Source organism: Macrotis lagotis, chromosome 2, assembly GCF_037893015.1.
Source record: "Macrotis lagotis isolate mMagLag1 chromosome 2, bilby.v1.9.chrom.fasta, whole genome shotgun sequence".
Lineage (NCBI taxonomy): Eukaryota > Metazoa > Chordata > Mammalia > Peramelemorphia > Peramelidae > Macrotis > Macrotis lagotis.
Window position 1 is genome coordinate 59,479,773 of NC_133659.1, and position 20,755 is coordinate 59,500,527.

A 20,755-nucleotide genomic window follows, 5' to 3' on the forward strand; every position below is an offset into this window, starting at 1 on the left:
GGTTTAAAGTTTCAAATACCTTTGATTTGATCTCATTTTCTATAGGGCTGCCAGGTAGTACAGTGGATAGAGCCTTGGAGTCAGAAAGGCCAAAGTTCAAATCCAGTCTGTGTGACCTTGAGCAAATCACTTAACCCTGTTTGCCTCAATTTCCTTAGAGTCAGAGAAGGAAATGGCAAAACATTCCTTCATCTGTTCCAAGAAAACTGCCTGCAGTGTGGTCCATGAAGTCATTAAGAGTGATACTGAATGCTTTCTCCTCCTCCTCCTTCCTTTTCCTTCTTTTCTTCTTCTTTTCTTCTTCTTCCTCCTCCTCCTTCTTCTTCATCATCTTCCTTCCTTCCTTTTTGTTTTTCATTTTGCTTTGCATTATTTCTCATCTCCAACAAACACCCTGTCCTACCTGGAGGGAGATTTAAAAAGCTAGAGGGAAAACCCGAGTTGCTCTATAGAAGTCTTGAGGACTTTACATAGTGCAGAAAAGATGTCAGAGGGGCAGAGGTGAGAAAAAGAATTTCAGGTTGAGGACTAGAAGTCTGGGAACTTGGACATTCTTGGGGGGCCCTGTCTTTTTCTTCCCAAATTCTCATCTTGATTGCTTTATTTCAAAAAGCAAAAGGAAATGCCTTGAACAATCAAATAATGACAGACTGTCAAAGGGCCCAGAATAACTATGTTTAGAGTGCCTGGAGCCGGAATTCCTGCCATGGCCCTCACACATCCCCACCCTGCCCTGCTCCATCTCTCCTGGGGCGAGCATTTAGCCTTAGCCTCCTTTGACCTAAAAGAGAGATGCAAAGTCACCATGGGAAGCATTGTTCTCTTTCTCAGACATTGCATCCTTTATGATTTTTTTGTAGATGTAGCAATGGAAGACCATTTATTTTCAAGATGACCAAGCTAGATTGATATTTTTGAAAGAAAGGAAATAAATGGGAGCATATGTTTAGGACTGTGTGAAGTTGAGGGGCTACAAACAGAAAATGAAATCAGTGCCAATTCTCAGGGAACTCACTCTCAGGACCCCAACACATGTAGGAGAGTTCAGCTGTAGATGAATGGAATAACTTCAGATATGTGAAGTGTGGGCCCCACAGGAGCAACCATCACCTTTGGTTTGGAGGGCATACTGGATTCCTTCCAGGAGGAGTGAGGGATGGGGTTTGGTATCCTGCCAAGGGAAGTGGACATGGGTCCTGCTGGCTGGTGTCTCTTCATGGTTGCTAGGGCAGCCTGAGGACTGGAAGAGAGAGAAATCTGATTGAAGAGTCTAACTTCCCATTACAGAGTGACTTGAAGGAAACTGAGGCACAGGAATAATGGCAGTCTGTGCTGTGAGGGCTGTATTCATCTATTTGAAATGGTTTTCCACCATTTAGAACAGCAAAAAAAAGCAGGATACTAATCCATACTCTGCTCATGTCACAAGGTATACCTACTATATGATTCCTTTCCTTAAGGAGTTTCTATATGGACATTTATATACCTAAATATATGTATATACATTGTATTTATGTATCTGTAAGTAAATATGTATTTATATTTATATTTATTTATGGACATATTTTAATATATAGATATGTTTATGTACATATATTACACTGATATATATTTATGTAAATACATTTATAAAATGGCATGTGTGAATCACCACATTAATGGTACTACTAATAAACTTAAAAATTTGAAGGAGAGAGTATGGACGGGAAATATGATCAATGAAATCAGGACTATCTAGAAAGGCTTCATGGGAGAGTGAGAGCTGAGTCTTGAAGGAAGGATAGGACCTACGCATACAAAGGGGAGAGTTCTGGAGAATGCCCATGGATTTGAAGTGAACAATGAATAGGGAGGCAACAATGAGCACTAAACTTGGATTTTACAGGAGTTCAAAGTCCAGTTTGCCTTTAAAGAAAAGTCACCAAACCTTTAAACCACTAAGTTACTAAACTTCAGTTTCTTCATCTGAAAAAATGACAACATTGGATTAAATGATGTCCAAGCTCTCTTCCAACTGTAGATGTTTGATTTTTTAAGAAATAAAATAGAGGCATATGTCAGGACCTGTTTGCAAAGGAGAGTAGTGGTAAGTATGTTGGGAGAGGTAGCTAAGGATCAGCTTGTGGAGGATGTTGATACTTGGCTAAAGATTTGGGATTTTATTTTCTTCTTATTTTTATTTTATTTTATTGGTGCTGAAGGTTTTTGAATAGGGAAGTGACATGCATTTACCCATTTCATCAAACTAAGGTAAGGGCTCCCTAAGCAGTAGGTACTGGGATAAATAAAGAGATATAGTCAACCAGAGGAGATCTCTACTAAAGTGTTACCCCAAAGTCTCATTGTACCAGGAAGCTGACTGTAGGTTTTTAAAGGTTCTGTCAACAGAGGGCAAACCAGAAAGGTCTTGAGTAACCTGTTTAGCTAAATTTAGGAAAAGTAATCTCCCTAGAAGGCTGACCATCAGATGGTGAGTATTCCTGGCTAGAGCAACTTCTGAAGACAGTCAACTACAGCCTGCAGGGAGTTTATAGTATGTGCTGATGGAAGGAGTATCCACACTGGTAAAGTCATAGATCTTTTGAAAAAATGAAGAAATGGGATCAAAGAAGTGTTTGAAGTAGATAAATCCAGCTTTAAACTGGGATTAGAAGAGTAATGGTCTAGAAATTGGGAAGTTAGAAGACTTTTGTAGTCATTTTCTTTATTGAATAGATGTCTCACTTTGTCCTCCCCTCCCTCCCACCCTATATGTTCCATTTGTTCCAACCTTCCCACATGGCAAAGGTAGGAGAGGAAAAGTTCAAGTTTAAGGAATGCTACATGTGGTGCAAGTAGTTTGAAGGTTTTATTATTATTATTATTATTATTATTATTATTACTGACATTTATAGAAAACTTTAAAGTTTGCACAATACTTTCCATATATTGTCTTATTTTACTAATATAAACACAGATTCCATTCTTCCCTTAACCCCCTCTCTTTGGGCACTGAGATACATATGCTAGTGTGTTGTGTGTGTTCTCATTGATTCATTTATCCAACTTTGTTTTTTGTGTTTTTGGTAACAATTTTTCTTAGGTTTTTTTTTTGCAAGGCAAATGGGGTTAAGTGGCTTGCCCAAGGCCACACAGCTAGGTGATTATTAAGTGTCTGAGACCACATTTGAACCCAGGTACTCCTGACTTCAGGGCCGGTGCTTTATCCACTATGCCACCTAGCTGCCCCCGGTAACATTTTTAATAAGGCTTATGCAAACCAAAGACTCTAGTTATCACAGTTTATAAATTCATAAAAATTGATTAGAATCTAAACACTCTCTATCCTGTAGATAAGCTGAACCAAGACTGAAATGGGTATTTCCACTCTAGAGAGACCCTTTACCAGAAAAGGCCAAATCCATACACTGAGATCGTTTGCATTAGGAATAGTTCCAGCCTGCCAGTCACATGGACCAATATTTAGATGTGCCAAGCTGGCACTGAAGCCTGTGGCATTGCTTTGAATACTAATTAGAGTAACCCAATATTATCTTATTCTACCTCTCCTTTTTTGCCTCCTCCCATTCTCATGTTCCTTGAGCTTATCTCTGCAGCTCTCGCTTCCCTTTGGAAAGTGCCTTAACTACCTTAGTCACATAATTTCTTCATACTAGGATGTTAAGAGTAGGTCCTGAACAAACAGATAGCAAAGGGATGCCTAGTGCACTTTCTGAGCAGAATTGTCTTTTTTATTCAGGGGTTGATGGGAAAGAGGAGAAGGTTAAGTGCTTTTTTCCTGGAATAATTGAGATTTTCTCTCCAATGCTTTTTCCTCAACCTGGGACCAAAGGGAATATTGACTTTCCCAAAATAATTGAGGTCATGTGATGCATTATCCATTGATGAGAGAGAGAGAGACAGAGACAGAGAGGCAGAGAGACAGAAACAGACAGAAAGAAAGGAGAGAAAATGACAGACAGACAGACAAGCCGATAAACATAGTACCTTAGCCACTGTGGGGGTAATAATTCAACAAAAACAGCTGGAAAAAACATGAAAGTTGTCTGGTAAAAATTAAATATTAACCAATATCTCATGTCACATGATTTAGAGAGAAAAGGTAATACTATAAACAAAATTAGAGGAGTTAGGAACAAGCTGTCAGAACTATGTTTAGTGAAACACAGAGGATTATAGGAAGTAAAATGAACAATTTTGATTATATAAAATTTTTAAAAGTTGTTGCACAGGGGGCAGCTAGGTGGCGCAGTGGATAGAGCACTGACCCTGGAATTAGGAGTACCTGAGTTCAAATCTGAACTCAGACACTTAATAATTACCTAGTTGTGTGGCCTTGGGCAAATCACTAAACCCAATTGCCTTGCAAAAACCTAAATAAACTTTTTTTTTAAAAAAAGGGAAAAGTTTTTGCACAAACAAAACCAATGTAGCTAAAATTATAAAGAAAACAATTCACTGAGAAAGAAATTACCCTGTTTCTCTGTTTAAAAATTTTCATTTGCAAAATATAAAAAGAATTGGTTCAGATTTATAAATACAGGAATCATTCTTCAATTGATAAATGGTCAAAAGATATGAAGAGGACATTTTTAAAGAAAAAAATCTAAACTCAAAATAATATTTAAAATGCTCTAAATTATTAATAATAAGATAAATGTCAAAGTAGCTCTAAGTTTACATCGCATATCCATAAAATTGGCATAGATGACAACAAAAATGACAAATGTTGGAAGGGCTGTAGGAAAACAAACATATTAATACATCTATTGTAGCTGTGAATTGGTTCGACCATTCTGGAAAACAACTTGGAACTCTGCCTAAAATGTTATCAAGCTGTGAATTCCCTTTGACTTTGTGATCCTGTCAAAGAGATGAAAGAAAGAGGGAAATGACCAATACTACAAAAATGCTTATAGCAGCTCTTTTTGCAGTGGTAAGAAACTGGAAGCTAAAGAGATACCTATCAATTGGGCAATAACTAAAGAAATGGTGATGTGTGAATGTAATGGAATACTGTTGTTCTTTCACAAATTGCCAAATAGGAAGTTATAGAAAAACCTGGGAAGACTTGTATGAACTGATACTGAGTGAGCTATTTATACAATAATAATGTTAAAAGACAAACGCCTTTGAAAGACTTAAGAACTCTGATCAGTTCAATTAGTAACCTCAATTTCTTTTTGTTTGTTTGTTTTTTTAGTTTTTGCAAGGCAATGGGGTAAAGTGCCTTGCCCGAGGCCACACGGCTAGGTATTTATTAAGTGTCTGAGGTCAAATTTGAACTCAGGTACTCCTGACTTCAAAGCCAGTGATCTATCCACTGCGCCACCTAGCCACCCTTTAGTAACCTCAATTTCAGCAGATCCATGAAGGAATGTGTCATCCACCTCTTGACAGAGATGTGATGGATTCAAGTTTCTGAATAAAACACATTTTTGAAGATGATTTATGCAAGAATTTATTTTTCTTGATTGTGCACATTTATTACAAAGGTTTTGTTTTTCTTTGATTAGAGTAAGAAATAGAAGTGGGAAAGGGTTGGATTAGGGTTATTTCATAATAAAAATAAAAATGAAAAATCCAGAAGGAATCATAGACAAGTACACTAGCTTTGAAAATTATTTATTAAAATTACTATATTTTTTAGAGGCAAAGCATGCACTACCTAATAAAAATTCACCATTTCATCTATAATTCTCTCCTGTTCCATCACTGCACATGGAAATGTTTATTTTATTTGGTGTTTGTTGAATTCAAAATAAAACAAACTCCTGTGTGTTTGTGTGTGTGTGTGTGTGTGTGTGTGTGTGTAGTTTGAGGAGCTAAACACTAACAAAGCACATTTTCTTAATGGCTTTTTTCTTAAGTTTTTGCAAGACAGTGGGGTTAAGTGGCTTGCTCAAGGACACACAGCTAGGTATTTATTAAGTGTCTGAGGTCATATTTGAACTCAGGTACGCCTGACTCCAGGGCTGGTGCTCTATCCACTGTGCCACCTAGTTGCCCTTCAATGGCTTTCTTAAGTCTAAACAATGAAAAAGAATTAAGTCCTAATTTATCACGTTTGCTGATTTCTGAGGTATAACTTCTGACTCTAAAAATTTAACAATCATTTCTCTTGAACCTGCTGGATCTGGCTCCAGTGTACCCCTGAACTTAGTACTTTTAGAGCTACAACCCTCCCCCGACCTCAGGGAGGGACAGCAAGAATCATCATCATTTCCATTTTAGTGATATGGAAACTAAGGCACAAGGAGGTTCATTGGCCTGCTCCAGTCCCGTTTCTAACAAGAGCCAACACACCACTCTTTTCTTTGGGTCCAGGGCTGGTGCTGTCATTCCGGGGTGTCTGTATCTCTAGGGTGGAGTCCTCTAACTTGACTCATAGGGATGAAGTTTAAAAAGGAAAAGGGTGTGTTTAATGTGATTCAACAATGGCTTGTGATTTCATCAGTGGAAATCATCTGCATCAGCTGCCAATGCCAATGTCTGCTCCTCTCTGATTTAGCAGAAAGATATCATCCCCTTGCACCCCTCCAGAGGAAGTCACCTCAATATACTTATCAAAGCTGATAGTGTAGTAGCTACTGTTCATATAGTGGTTTAAGGTTTCCAGAACAAACTATTTTCTCAATTGATCTTCAACAACACTTTGACGGAGGGAGTATTATTAACCCCATTTTATAGATGAGTTAATTGAAATTGTAACAGCTATCATTCATATAGTGGCTTAAGGTTTCTGAGACAAAGGTTATTTTGTCATGTGATCCTCAACAATTCTTTGAGGCAGATGGTATTATTAACCCCATTTTATAGATGAGTTAATTGAAACTGAGAGGGATGACTTGCCCAGGATCATGCAGTTAATTAGTCCATTTGACATGATTCAAACTCAGGTATTCTTGATTCTGAGACTGATGCTTTATCCACAAAGCTACTTCAGAGGACAGATGCACAAATTGTTATTGAGCCGGTTCTCAGAGCCTTTCCAGTTTCATGGGTCTTCTGGTCAAGCCTCCAGCATAAGGCACCCAAAGTCATCCCCACCACAAGAAAACATCCAAGTAAGAAAGATGACTTTAGTGGAAAATTTTTGCCTACCAAAAAATGATATTCTAAGGATAGCCAGTGCTGGGGCAAGAACAGGTTAATCTCAGGGAGTTTGGGAAAATCCTTGTCCTTTGAACTAAGCCTATTCAGAAGGTGGCAAATAGAACTCATGCTAATCCAGAACATTGTGTTGAATATTATAGGGACAAGCCAAGGAGGGGAAGATGGGAAACCCTGATTTGATAACTTGTTAGCTTAATCTATCTGCACCTTAGTTTCTTATCTATAGATCGGGGAGATCACACTCATACTTCTCCCTACAGATTTGTTTCAAGAAAACTGCAGTTCCTTCTTAACACACTGTAAGATAAGAACTGAGGATAGAAATTTATTTTTATTTATTTATGGCCATGAAGTTAAGTGACTTGCCCAAGGTCACAGAGCTAGGTAAATATTGTCTGAGGCCAGATTTGAACTCAGGTGGTCCTGACTCCAGGGTGGGTGCTCTATCTACTGTACTACCTAACTGCCCCTGAGGATAGAAATAAAACAAAAGTCAGTTCCTGTCTTCAAGGAGCTTACCGTATAATAGGGGAAGTCAAGATAAAAAAACTGAAAAAAGGGAGAGAAATAGTACCTTGGGGGACACATGCTGGAGTCTAGTCTAAGAAATACAGCTGGTGGGAAATGATGAATCCTCTGGTCAGTGAATCCTCTTTTAATAGAGGCTTTGGAAGGAGTTCTTGGCTCCACCCTACAGCTTTCTAGAGGGGTAGAGAATACCAGAGTGATGAAAAGGTATGAGTACCAGGGTGGAAGATGAGTTTCCTGAAGTTTTCTGGGAGCATGATTATGGTGGAGACCAATCCAATGAGTGCTTTTGGTGGACAACTGAGGTCTGAATCTCCTAGGGACTGAGAGCATCTCATCATCTGTTCTATTCACAGAACTCTGGGATTTACTAAGCAAGGCCATCAGAGAAATTTTGCTACTGATAAATGGCAGTAAATTACCAGAAGCAAACCTTTCATGAAAAATTGACTTAAAAAACCCTCTCAATTGCAATCCTTCCCTACATTTTTATCCTTGCCTCTCTTTTATGATGAGTACTTAAAACTTCAAATCCCCAAACTGAAAACTGCCAGCTAGAAATAACCATTAGAATAGTATTTGTAGGTTAAATAGCTCTCCAGCTAACTGAAAAGGAATGGGATTCCTAGGTTGTGAGAGTGCCTGCACAACTGAATTACATCTATATTCTAGTCTGAAATAAATAGAATATGTTCTTAACAGCCTGACCATGTAGTTGGAGATTCCTATAATATTCAACACAATGTTCTGGATTAGCATGAGTTCTATTTGCCACCTTCTGAATAGGCTTATTAACTGCAACACTGGCATGATTGACCTATACTTAACTATTAAAAAAAAGTAACTTAGACCTGAAGGGAATGACCAAAAGGCATTGAGGTATAGGGAAAAGAACCCCGAGCCTTAAGTCAGGAGAACTGGATTCAAATCCTACCTTGGACGATTTTGTCACCGTGAGCAAGGGATATAACCCAAGTCTCAGTTTCCTCATTTATAAAATGGGGGAAATAATGACTCTTCTGCACCTATCTCACAAGATTGACAGGAGAAAAAGACTTTGAAAATCTTAAAGTACTATTAAATAGGAATTATTATCATTATCATTTATGATCCTCCTCAGTAAATCGATTGAAACTTTTTATCTTCCTTCATAGGGACCAGAGACCTGCTAGGAGAGATACAAAATCATTATTACTGTTGTTGTTGCTGTTGTTATTATCATTATTATTAGCTTGCTCAGCAAATGGTTGGAAATTTTTTAACTTCCTCCATTGGGGCCAGAGACCTCTGCCAGGTACTAGGAGAGATATAAAATTTAGATTAGATCCAGTATCTCTCTGAAAAAGTTTACTATTTTTGAAGGAAAGAAAACACTTTGTATAGATCACTGTAATACCCGATGCTACATTTTACATAAGGGTGTTACAAAACAAAGTACTCCATTTGAGAAAGTCACTGGTATTAGGGAAGGCTTTCCAAAAGTATCCCTTGAATTGGTCTTTAATAGGGGTTCATAGAGGTAAGAAAGGGGGGCATCCTGAGCAGAGGGAGCAGTCTAAACAAAAGTAAAAAGATGAAAGGGCACAACCATCTCTTTTTTCCTTTTAAATTTTATTTAAGGCAGTGGGGTTAAGTGACTTGCCCAATGTCACACAACTAGGCAATTATTAAGTGTCTGAGGCTGGCTTTGAACTCAGATCCTCCTGGACCTGAGGGCTGGTGTTCTATCCACCTAGCTTCCCCTACAGGCACCTCTTTAAGGCAACAGAGGCTTGTCCAGTTGGGCTGGAACACAGAGCAGGACGGAAGCATTATGAGACATGGTGGCCATACAAGGAAGGTGGCTTTTTGTTCAAAATAAGATGGCACCAGGAGGATTTTGGCTGTTAGCAAAAGTGCATAAGCTTGGTTTTCATGAAGAAATAATGAATCCATTTGGGACACGTTTAAATTTGACACCCAGTGTGGAGCCACCCCAAGGGAACATTCGTTGTAGACAGCCAGAGCTTAGAGTAGAGATCAGGATTGGATGAAGGTGGTTATTCAAATCATGGGGTTGAATGGTCTTTTCTAAGGGAGAGAGAGTCTAGGGAGACCCAAGAAGAGATCCAAGAACATAGATTTGTGAAAGAAGCAAGGAGGAAGGATTCCAAAAGAAGATATGAAGCAGAGTTGGAAGGAAAAGGAGTATGAAGCTTCCTTTACCCAATGCCATCCAGCCAGAGAGTGAACAAGTATGGCCTAAAACTCAACTCCTGGGTCTACAAGCCTCCTACTCTCTCATGCTGCTTCTCACTTATAAGGAGGAATTTCAGAATTTTTGTTTTATGTCTCCATAGGTACTTTTGTATTTTTTAATGTAACCAATCAGAAGTTGTATTCTTTTCATGTATAGACGATAATCTGCTGAAATTCTAATGTTTTGATAAGAATACACCAACTTATGACATCTTCAACCTTTATGTTTGAATGAATACTTATAAAGAAACTTAGAAAACAGAACTAGCTTAATAAATCCTTTTTTCACATGAAAGAACCTTGGAATTTGATGTCTAATAGAAAAATACTCAACAAATGTTTATTCATTTTTGATGTCTGATAGTAGAGAAATATTCACCGTGTTTATTTGTTTTTGATATCTAATCGTAGAAAAATATTCACCAAGTGTTTATTCATTTTTCACAAAGTTCAATGTGACATAGACTTAAGAATGAACTTCTTCCCAAGTCAGTTATTTATTAAATGCCTATTATGTTTCAGGCTCTATGCCTTACTAAGGATATACAAAAATGCAAAAGAGAGTTCCCCACCCTCAAGGAACTCCCAGTCTAATGGAGGATATTACATGCAAGCAACTTTGAGAAATAAGCTTCTTATGGAATAAAAGCTAGAGGATGGAAATGAAGATGCAAACTATTCCAAGACCTATTTGACATTCAAGGAATGCTGTTAATTTTTTTTATAAAGACAAGAATTTCCATAGAATAGAATATCACCTTTATTGTTTCTTGAAGATTTTTATTAAAAGAAGAGGTTAACAAATTTTTTTTTTAAAAATTTATAAATCACAAAATTCTCCTTAGAATATAGAGAAATGCAGAAATGCCCCTTTGCCACTGAGAATCACTATTAAAATGCCCAATTGTCCTAGCCACTCTAATAGTTCTATATAGATGGGACCCTTGTTCTCTAAGAGTTTATGACCTAAGAAATACCGAATTGATGGCAAGAGGGGAGAAGATGGGATGTGACAGAAATGGAATGCCAACAAAAAAACAAGAATGAAATAAAATAAGACTCTTAGGACTCTGTAATTTCCCCAAAAGTGGGATTAGAAAATGTAAGGCAGAGTAGAGAAGAATCATAGAATTATGATGGCTGGAGGGACCTTAGAGATCACTTTTTACAGCTGTTTAATTATGCAGGTATCAGCAAATGGGGACCCATGAATTTGAAATGCTTGGCTAATTTGCACAACTGATTGATCCACTGTTTCTCAAGGACTGGCTCTAACTCAAACTCCTAATTTGTTTTTATTAGTCTATCTCCAGTCCTGATTCCACTGGAACAAGATGGCTCTGGAGGAGAAAGTGAGGCTGGTGCCTTATAGCACAGCCCCCCCCCCCCACTCAATCCAACTCATATGCATGTCATAACATCATCTCCCTGATGCCATTGTCTTCTTTGAAAATGAAGGACAAACATCATCTCTACTATGCTTAAATGAAAAGGGATTCAAGTAACATGAAGGTTGTGGGGAGATGGTAAAGTATTAGTTCACACAGAAATGTGGGTCCAAGGTCTGTATAGGAGAAAATCTGAGCTACCTGAGCACTTCCCCCACTTACTCTTCCTGGAGAATAAATACATTGTCGCTTTGAAGGAGTCAGTGAAGAGGATAAGCTTGGTCATTAGATCTGTCACCCAAGCAAAGCATTTCTCATCAAGACATGACATTGAATGGAGGAAAGGAAGCCCCCCTACCCCAAATGTAGCTGACCAAGTGATGAGAAAATTTGTTCTGGGAGAAGTAAGATGAAAATGTTTTATTTCATTTTTTTCCAATTACATGTTATAAAAGTTTTTCAACATTCATCTACATGCATATGCATATTTTTAAGTTACATAATTTCCTTTCACCCTCCCTCCCCCCAGTGGTGATACACATTTGTGTTTAACACGTTTACAGATAAGTCATTTTCTGTATGGAGAATTAGGATTAAGGGAAAAGAAAGAAAACCAGGAGATAGGAAAGAAAAAATAAGAGAATTTTTAAAAAAGTAAATATACATTCCATTCAGAGTCTGTTGGAGTTTTAATGTTGGTTTAGTTTAGTTTTGTTTTGCTTCCTCTAGATGTGGACATTATCCATAGCCTGTCTAATACCGTTGTCCCAGCTCTCTGAACTGCTGAGGGGAGCTGCTTCCATCATGGTTGATCATCTCACAGTATTGTTGCTAGTGTACTGTTCTCTTGGGTCTGCTCCCTTCACTCAGCATCAGTTCCTGTGCATGCTTCTCTAGAGTTCCATCATTCGTGGTTTCTTATAGAACAATAGTATTCCATAACATTCAAATACCATAACTTCTTCAGCCATTCCCCAATTAATGAGCACTCCCTCAGTTTCCAATTCTTTGTCACTACAAAGAACTACTATGAATATTTTGGAACATGTGGTACTTTTCCCATTTTTTATTTCCTCTGGATATGGGCCTATTGGTAACACTGGGTCCAAAGGACATGATCAATCATCTGCTTTTTGGGCATAGTTTCATATTGCTCTCCAGAATGGAAGAGGAGGAGAATATTCAAGAGTTAGGTTGCTTTTTACTATTTTTTTCTTCCTCCTTCCATTTTTCCTTTTACATGTAATTAGAGGGAAATTATCATTTTAAAAAAGAAAAAAAAAAGTTATGCTCTTTGTGCCTTCCCTCCTCCCCCCATCCATATAGAACATTAGGTAGCCTCTGTCACTGGTGGCTCAGGCACAGGTGAATCCTGTCCAGAACTCCATCTCTCCTGATACCTGCCTTCCTCATAGTCATTACTTCTGTATTTTTCTCTCATCTGCTCTGGAGGTTCCTGATAGTCCTCTGGATTCCTGAAAGTTGAGGTGGGGAGAAGAAATAAGGAATTGTTATTGATTTCAAATTTCAAATTATTGGCTCAAAATCTCATTGTTATTGTCATTCCCCAGAAGTAGAATCCCTTATTAGACATCTGGGTCTGGGTCTTAAGAGGAGCTAGGTAACAAAGAACTGGCTAGCTGTTCATTGGGAATGTTTGCTCATGTGACACAAATGAAACTGAACTTTATTGTGAAGAAACAATGAATATAAAGAATTCAGTGAAGAATGGGGAGACTTCTATGAACTGATGAAAAGTGAAGAATCATGGAAACAAAAACCACAACAAAACAATTGAAACCGAATTCTGGGAAATTATTATGATTAATTTTGGCCCCCAAAAGATATAAAAAAGAGTATTTCCTTTTTTGGAGAGGGAACTGTAACTGTGAAAACCTTCTAATAGGAAGCCTCTCCTTTTCCAGCTTAATTCTAATGCCTTCCCTCTCTTAATTATTTCTTGTTGTTGAAAATATTTACTCAAAAACTAATATATAGAGCAGTGTTTAATAGTTGTTTAAAACATTCAACATTCATTAAACCAAAATTTAAGAGTTCAAAACACATTCTAAAGGAGTAAAATTGCAGCATTTGATTATTTCTAATTTACATGTTTATTTCCCCCATTAGATTGTAAGCTCCTTGAGGGCAGGGACTATATATTTTTCTCTTTTCTTAGTATTCCTAACTCTAGTGTTTAATAAAAGCGTGTTAACTTGAGAAGCAAACCAGACTAGGTTTTGTTCTAATAAGAGGAGATAGATACCACATAAAGGTAAACTAGAAAGGAAGTAGGGTTTGGAAATGAGCTAAAAAATAAGTCGAATTTGAATCTGGGTCTTCTGAGTCTAGAGTCAACTTGGGCCCATCCTCTTTTTCTCCACATAGAAAAACACTATCACTCACGGCCTGTCGCTGTCATTTTCCTTATTGTCCTTACAGCAGCAGCAGTATACAATGACGCCGATGATGATGAGGGCAGCCACCACGCCTCCGGCAATCCCAGCATACAGGGCAATGTTCATTGAGGCTGTGAGGGGACAAACCAGCTGGGTCATCTGATATCTAGAACACCCCCCCCCAAAAAAAGCACCCAGACTTGACCCTTTGTGCTTCTGGGAAAGTACTCAACACTGATAGCATTGCCACAGCTTAGCAACCAATCTGGTTTAGTCTACTGAGTATGACTCTTTACAATTTCCCTGGTAAAACAAGGGACAAGAGAAGTACAAGAAGCCAGGAACTCTGATCACATTCAGCCTAACTAGGACAAGTCACTTAACCCTGTTTGCCTCAGTTTCCTCATCTGTAAAATAAACTGGAGAAGGAAATGACAAATCTTTGCCAACATCTTTGCCAAGAAAACCCCAAAATGGGCTCACGAAAAGATGGGCAAGATTTAAAAAAATGACAACACCATCTGCGTAAGATACTTAACCTTGTAAAATCTGTAAAATGGGGATAACCATAGAACCTACCTCCCAGTGTTGTGGTAAGGATAAAATGAGATAATAACTATAATGCACTTTGCAAACCTTAAAAGTTTGCTATTATTATCATTATTTTATTTTGGCAAAGAATAAACATAACCAAGGCTTTCTAATTAATCTTGTGACAGTTCCTACCCATATTGGTACCCTGCCTTCCTCTTCTGATCCTTATCATCCTTCCCTCCCTCCTTCCCTACATGGCTCTTACGAGGTCTGACAGCAACAGTGATATTGCAGGAATCAATCCCAACGTCATTTTTAGAGGTGCAGATATAATATCCAGAAGTAGAATCAGAAATATTTTTCAGAAGCAGGGTCATTCCTATGGCTGGGAAAGAAGAAAAGGTCAAGGTGAGGAGAGAAACTATTCAACCTGGGATTGAGAACATTTCATTAAGCTGAAATGAGTGATGCTTTTTGGAGCTTTTCTTTCTTAAAAACATTTTTTCCAATTGCATGCAGTTTTTTGTTGTTTTAACATTTGTTCCCTCATTGAGAAGGCAAACTATTTGATATACGATATACCTGTGCAGGCATGAAAAACATATTTCCACATTAGTCATGTTGTGAAAGAAAACAGGACAAAAAACCCCAAGAAAAATAAAATTTTTAAAATATGCTTTAATCTGCATTCAGATTCCATCAGTTCTTTTTCTGGAAATAGATGATATTTTTTGTTGAGTCCTTTGGAATTGTCTTGAATCATTGAACTGTTGAGAATAACCATAATTAGTAGTAGACCATTGTACAATATTGCTGTTACTGTGCACACTGTTCTCCTGGTTCTGCTCATTTTACTTTACATTGGTTCATGTAAATCTTCCCAGGTATTTCTGAAAGCATTATGTTTATCAATTCTTATGGTACAATAATATTGCCCATCCAACACCTCTCCCCCTGACCTTGACATTAACATATACATTCTCACAATTTATACCAAGAAACAGAACAGTGTGATGAAAGTAAATCCCTGGATGAGCAGTCAAATCCTGGGTTCAAGTCTGGGGTCTGCTACTTACTAGCTATGAATCCTTGGGAAAAAGTCCAATATTTTAGTGCCCATTTCTTTATCTGCAAAATGATAATAATAATAATATCATATTCCCTATTTCACAGGATTTCTGTGAATGTGAAAGTATCTTAAAAACTACAAATATACACTTTTATTAATACTTGTCTAATTTTCCCTGGCTGAACTCATACAGAAGTCTACTGGGGATAGTTTGGGTGGGACAAACATTCAGAGCTATAGATTTCTACTCAAAAGTAGGGAATCTGGAGCATGTGAGCACTTAATGAGTGTCATCTAAACCCCCTCCAAAAAAATTCCCATTTAATTTATTAAGTCAATCTGAAATATAGCAAAACCTTGATGGGAAAAGTTGTGATGTGGTTATCTTGTCTTTATCTTTGGGAAAGCTCTAGTATCTATTAGCACTAGATCTTGCCCATTATCCAAGAGGGAGTGGTCTCAGAAATGTGACTGGTTCCATTATCCTGCTAAACTACCCCTGAATTCACCAACCACAGCTCCTCGGGTCTAGGGACAATCTGTTCCTTCCTTTGCTACTATCTCTGGCCATGGTGCTGACATGGCCAGAGACGTGACAAACACTTTTTTTTCCCCATTGGTTCTCTACCATTTACTAGACGGCATGCTAGAGAGGAAGGGTTACTAAAAGTGGGCCCATCAAATCTTAATTTGCATCCCAATTCTGGGTGCATGAGGGTAAGTTAATTAATCTTTGTGTACCTCCAATATATTAATCTATAAAATAGGGATAATATACTTGCTCTACTTAAGATCATACAGCTTTGTTTTGTTTTAAATCAGAAAGGGAATTTTGGAGATCATTTAATTCAACTTCATTATTTTATAGATTAGGAAAATGAGACCAAAAGAGGTGAAATTGGCTTGTCCTAGATCACATAGCTAGGAAGCACCAGAGGGAGAATTTTAACTCACATCTTCTGAGTCTGGAGCTAGTACAATTTTTACTATCTGAAATACTAATCTTCTAGGAAGGTAAAGCTTCATAGCTCTTGAGGAGAGTGTTTTATAAATGTTAAGTCACTAGATAAATGTGTTGTTGTATTTTTTATTATCCATGTGATAATATCCATTAATTCCTTTAAGTTCTCTGGACTTTTGTTGCCTCCTTTTTACATTGGGGATATTCTCTTTAATTCTCCTTTCCTAACCTGTCTGTTCTTTGATTGGTATAGAGAATCACAGGTAAGGAAATTTTTCCTAGGAAAACAAATAAAGAAATTCTTTAACTCTGAATCTTGAAAATTTGCTGGTATATTGAGAAAATGACTTTCCTAGAGTCACCCAATCAGAATGTGTCAGAAATGGGAATTGAACTCAGGGTTTAAGCCTGGGGAACAAAGGGTATTGGGAAGCCTTTCTGCTTGGACTGATTCACAGTTGTAAAAGAGTTACAATTCAGAAATATGACTCCCAGAAATAAATGTCTGTGTCTGTCTGTCTGTCTCTCTCTCTCTCTCTCTCTCTCTCTATATATATATATATATATATATATATATATATAATTATAGATATCTTGTCTATATCTTATCAGTCTCTATATCTCTATCTATAGATGCATCTCTATTTCTATGTAATTGTTCAGCCATTTTCAGTTGTCTAACTCTTTGTGATCCCACTTGGGGTTTTCTTGGCAAGGATACTAGAATGCTTTGTCATTTCCTTTTCCATCTAATTTTACAGAAGAAACAGGCAAACAGGATTAAGTAACTTGCTTAGGGTCAAATAGCTGATTTGAACTGAGGTCTTCCTGACTCCAGTCCCCACTGTGCCACCTAGAGGCCTAATATCACTATATCTAAAAGTACTTCTACATCTATAAATATATATATCTTTGTCTCTGTCTCTCTCCCCTATATAGATAAAGATATAGATATAGATAGATATATATATATAAATATCTCTCCTCTCTATTTATCCATCTCTACATCCCTGATATATATGTAATATTTATCTATCTGTCCATCTATCTAATCTGTGTTTGTCTGAGTGTCTATCTAACTCTTATTTATCTAGTATGTTCCTCTCTCTCTATCTAGTTGATCTGTCTGTTCTCTGTCTCTCCATCTGTCTGTCTGTCCATCCAATCTGTCTAATCTGTCTGTCTATATCTATCTATCTACCTATCTATCTATCTATCTATATCATCCATCCATCTACAATATCATCATCATCATCAGTCTCTCAGCTAAGTTAACTCTGTGTTTGGGGGTCAGTCTGAAGTAAAATTCCTCAACTTACATGCCAATTACTGAGCAGATGGTAAGGCCTTGCTGTAGATGTTGCTGCCATCTAGTGACTGTAATCTAAAGATGAACTTTTTTATCCAACTTGAACTTGAAATGAGTTGAGAGTCCAGGGAGATATATCAGTGTTCTAGAACCAAGATTTGACAGAGCTCCTAAGGTAAAGCATCCATGGCCAGTGATATTTTATGGGTCAGTTCACTAAGAAAGAGTTTGATATGCAGTTAGAGGTGTAGCTCAGAGACAAGTTGCTCCTTTCCTCTACCCTGTATTTAGGGGTTTTACATTCATGTCCCTTTGCTAATCTTAAAGTGCTATATAAATACAAATGATCATTATTAGTATCATTATTGTTAGCCTTCAATCAAAGCCTGGTGATCTCTTCATTTCCCAAGTCTTATTGCACCCTGCTGAGCTCAATCATTATGCACAGAACAATACACGAGGGTATGTTAGTAAATGTTTAATAGGTCTCTGAAAAATATATACACACATTTTTAGGTTTAGTATGCATTATTAGCACTTCCAGATAATCTACAAAAGAATAAATGAAGCCCTGATTTGTGGTTGATTAGCAATTTCTGAAGTGTAAATACTCACATTGAATACTAAATAATGGGTTCTCCCAAATGGGTGAGAGCTAGGTTCTGCACACCCTGTCTATTCACTCCCAAAGGCACCAGGGACAAAGTGAATATCTTGTAGGAGTAGTCTGCTTCTGATTAATCCAATTTCTTTTAGGACCATCAGGTCTTATGGGTATTATAGGCCAACTCCACCAAGATAGAAATATCTCCTGGTGCCAGATTTGATGCCCCAAACTAGAAAAGGGTGTGTGAAAGCTCCCAAAATAAAGGAATTAGGTTGGGATTGTGGAATAGCTGAACAAATGATGATGTATAAATAAATGAAATATTATTGTGCTATAAGAAACAATGAAGCAATGAAATGGGCAGTTTTAGAGAAACCTATAAAGATTTTTATAAACTGATGCAGAGTGATATGAATGAGAAGAATCAAGAGAACAGTTTATGCAACAATATTGTAAAGCTGCAAACATCTTTGAAAGACTTAACTCTGATCAATGCTATGACCAGTCACGATTCCAAAAGACTGGTGATAAAGAATGATAAAGATAAAGAATATTGCATACTTCCTGACAGAGAGATGATAGATAAATATGCAGAATGAGATACATGTTATTGTTATGGTCAGTGTAGGAATTTTTTTGCTGTATTTATATCTGGCACAAGGATTTTCTTTTTTAATTTTTCTGGGACATGGAATGGGAGGGAGAGAAAATAAATTTTTGTTAATTAAAATATAAAATTTTATTTGGAAAAGGTTGAATATTACTGTTACCAGATGTCTAAGGAATGAAAAGGTAGAATTAAGATTTAGCCACCATGGACACAACCTTTGAAGGAGGGACTCAGGGACAGGATGGTAGAAGTGCTATAGAAAAGGGACAGTTTGTTGATCTACTGAATAAGGAGTCAATTTTGGAATCAAGATGATTTGAGTAAAAGGTTTTTCCTCTGATTTATACTACCTGTGTGACCCTGGACAAGTCACCTAATCTCTATGTGCTGTCAATGAAAACTAATAGTGGCAGAAAACTTGGGAATAGCCACTGTTTGAGGGAGCTCCCTAAGGAGTGGAAATCACAAGAGTAAACCAAAGAAAAGGAAGGGAAGGAAGAGGAATCTTGACAGACACACACCATTCCCATTGAAGAATTTTCAAAATCACAGAGAAGGCAGGATGGTGTAACAGGAAAAATACTGGGCTGAGAATCAAGAAATCTGGCTTCCAATGTGTGATTCAGTTTTTTTCTTCTGTAAAAAAGAAGGGGGCAATTGTATTAGGTAATCTCTGAAGTCTCTTCCTTCTCTGAGAGTCTATCATCTTATGAAATAGAGGTCTTGGTCCTGGCTCCGGAATAATTAGATTAGGTTCAAATCTCACCTCTGACACTTACTTGCATGACCTTGGACAAATCACTGAGGCTCCCTGTGCCTCAGTAACTCATCTATAAAATAAAGGGGATCGAGCTCAATGAATGACCCCTATGTCAATGAATGGCTTCCTAGTTTGTCTGGTCAGCTGGAAATAAACCATTGCAGTGTGGCCATCTTGTGGACAACAAGACAAATGACACCGTTGTGCAGAGCCACCTTTTTCCTTTGTGGATGTCTCTCAAGTATCCATCCCTCCTGTTCTAGGGTCGACCATCCAGCCGACCAAGCTTATCCTTGTATGCTGTCCCTCACCTTTCCTCCATCATTCAGTAGCTTCAAGTTTTCTGCCCATTCAGTTTGTTCTAAATCTATTAACTGTACCTAGTTAACATCTTTCAACCAACCAACCAACATTTATTCAAACTTATTATATACCATGCACTATGATAAATACTAAAGAGACAAAGACAAAAAAAAAATCAAGTAATACCTGTTCTCAATGACTTTGTACCTCTCCATTTGTATAAAAAAGGGAATATGAACATTTTTGTCAAATATCTTACTGACAACTTTAAATGCTGCATCTAAGATATTCTTCTGATCTACTCTAAAGCCTTCTTGATTTTCAGTCAGTGTGTTAAATTCTAGGAATATAAAGGCATCAAAAATGATCCTGGCCACCAAAAACTCACAATCAAATGGAAGAGACAACATACAAACAAAATTGGGACAAAGTGAGTGTGCACTGGAGTGTCTGACCTCAGATGGCTCCTCTTGAGGTGATAACTCATAAATACCTGGTAATGGAAGCGGTCGTTCCTTGTGTTCGATGTCAAAGCTCTTCCAACTGTACTCGGGGGCTGGGGAACCCTCTTTGGACTGGCATTTTAGCTGGATGTTGTTCCCATATGTCGTTTCCCCCTCAATGCTGCAGTCTGGTTTGGAGGGGGGCACTGCAAAGAAGGAAAAGACAGAGAATATCACATTCTGTGAGAGTGGGAAAGGACCTGGTTGACTTTTATGTATAATGTTTCCTCCTACCTTAATCTACACTCTAGGCATGATCACTGCCGCCAACTCACACTCATTTAGCCTGCTATGTATCACTGTGCTAAACACCGCAAAAGAAAGTGAAAGATGGTGCCTGTCCTCAAAGAGCTCACAGTCCAATGGTGGAGACAACATGTAAACCACTAGGTATAGATTAGCTGTCTACAGAGTAAATGAAAGGGAATTC

At 37.7% G+C, this 20,755-nt stretch overlaps 1 protein-coding gene across 1 annotated transcript in view; it reads right to left on the reverse strand.

The window, feature by feature from the left end:
* Positions 1-11,792: 11,792 nt before the first annotated feature.
* The window catches only part of GPA33 (glycoprotein A33), a 51,310-nt gene continuing 42,347 nt past the window's right edge, over positions 11,793-20,755 (reverse strand). The window contains exons 4-7 of the mRNA XM_074220362.1: positions 20,316-20,471; positions 14,469-14,588; positions 13,677-13,800; positions 11,793-12,745 (exon numbers count right to left, since the gene is read on the reverse strand). Coding sequence (XP_074076463.1) covers positions 12,601-12,745; positions 13,677-13,800; positions 14,469-14,588; positions 20,316-20,471 — 545 coding nt within the window. The 3' untranslated portion in view covers positions 11,793-12,600. The remainder of the gene's footprint in view (positions 12,746-13,676; positions 13,801-14,468; positions 14,589-20,315; positions 20,472-20,755) is intronic.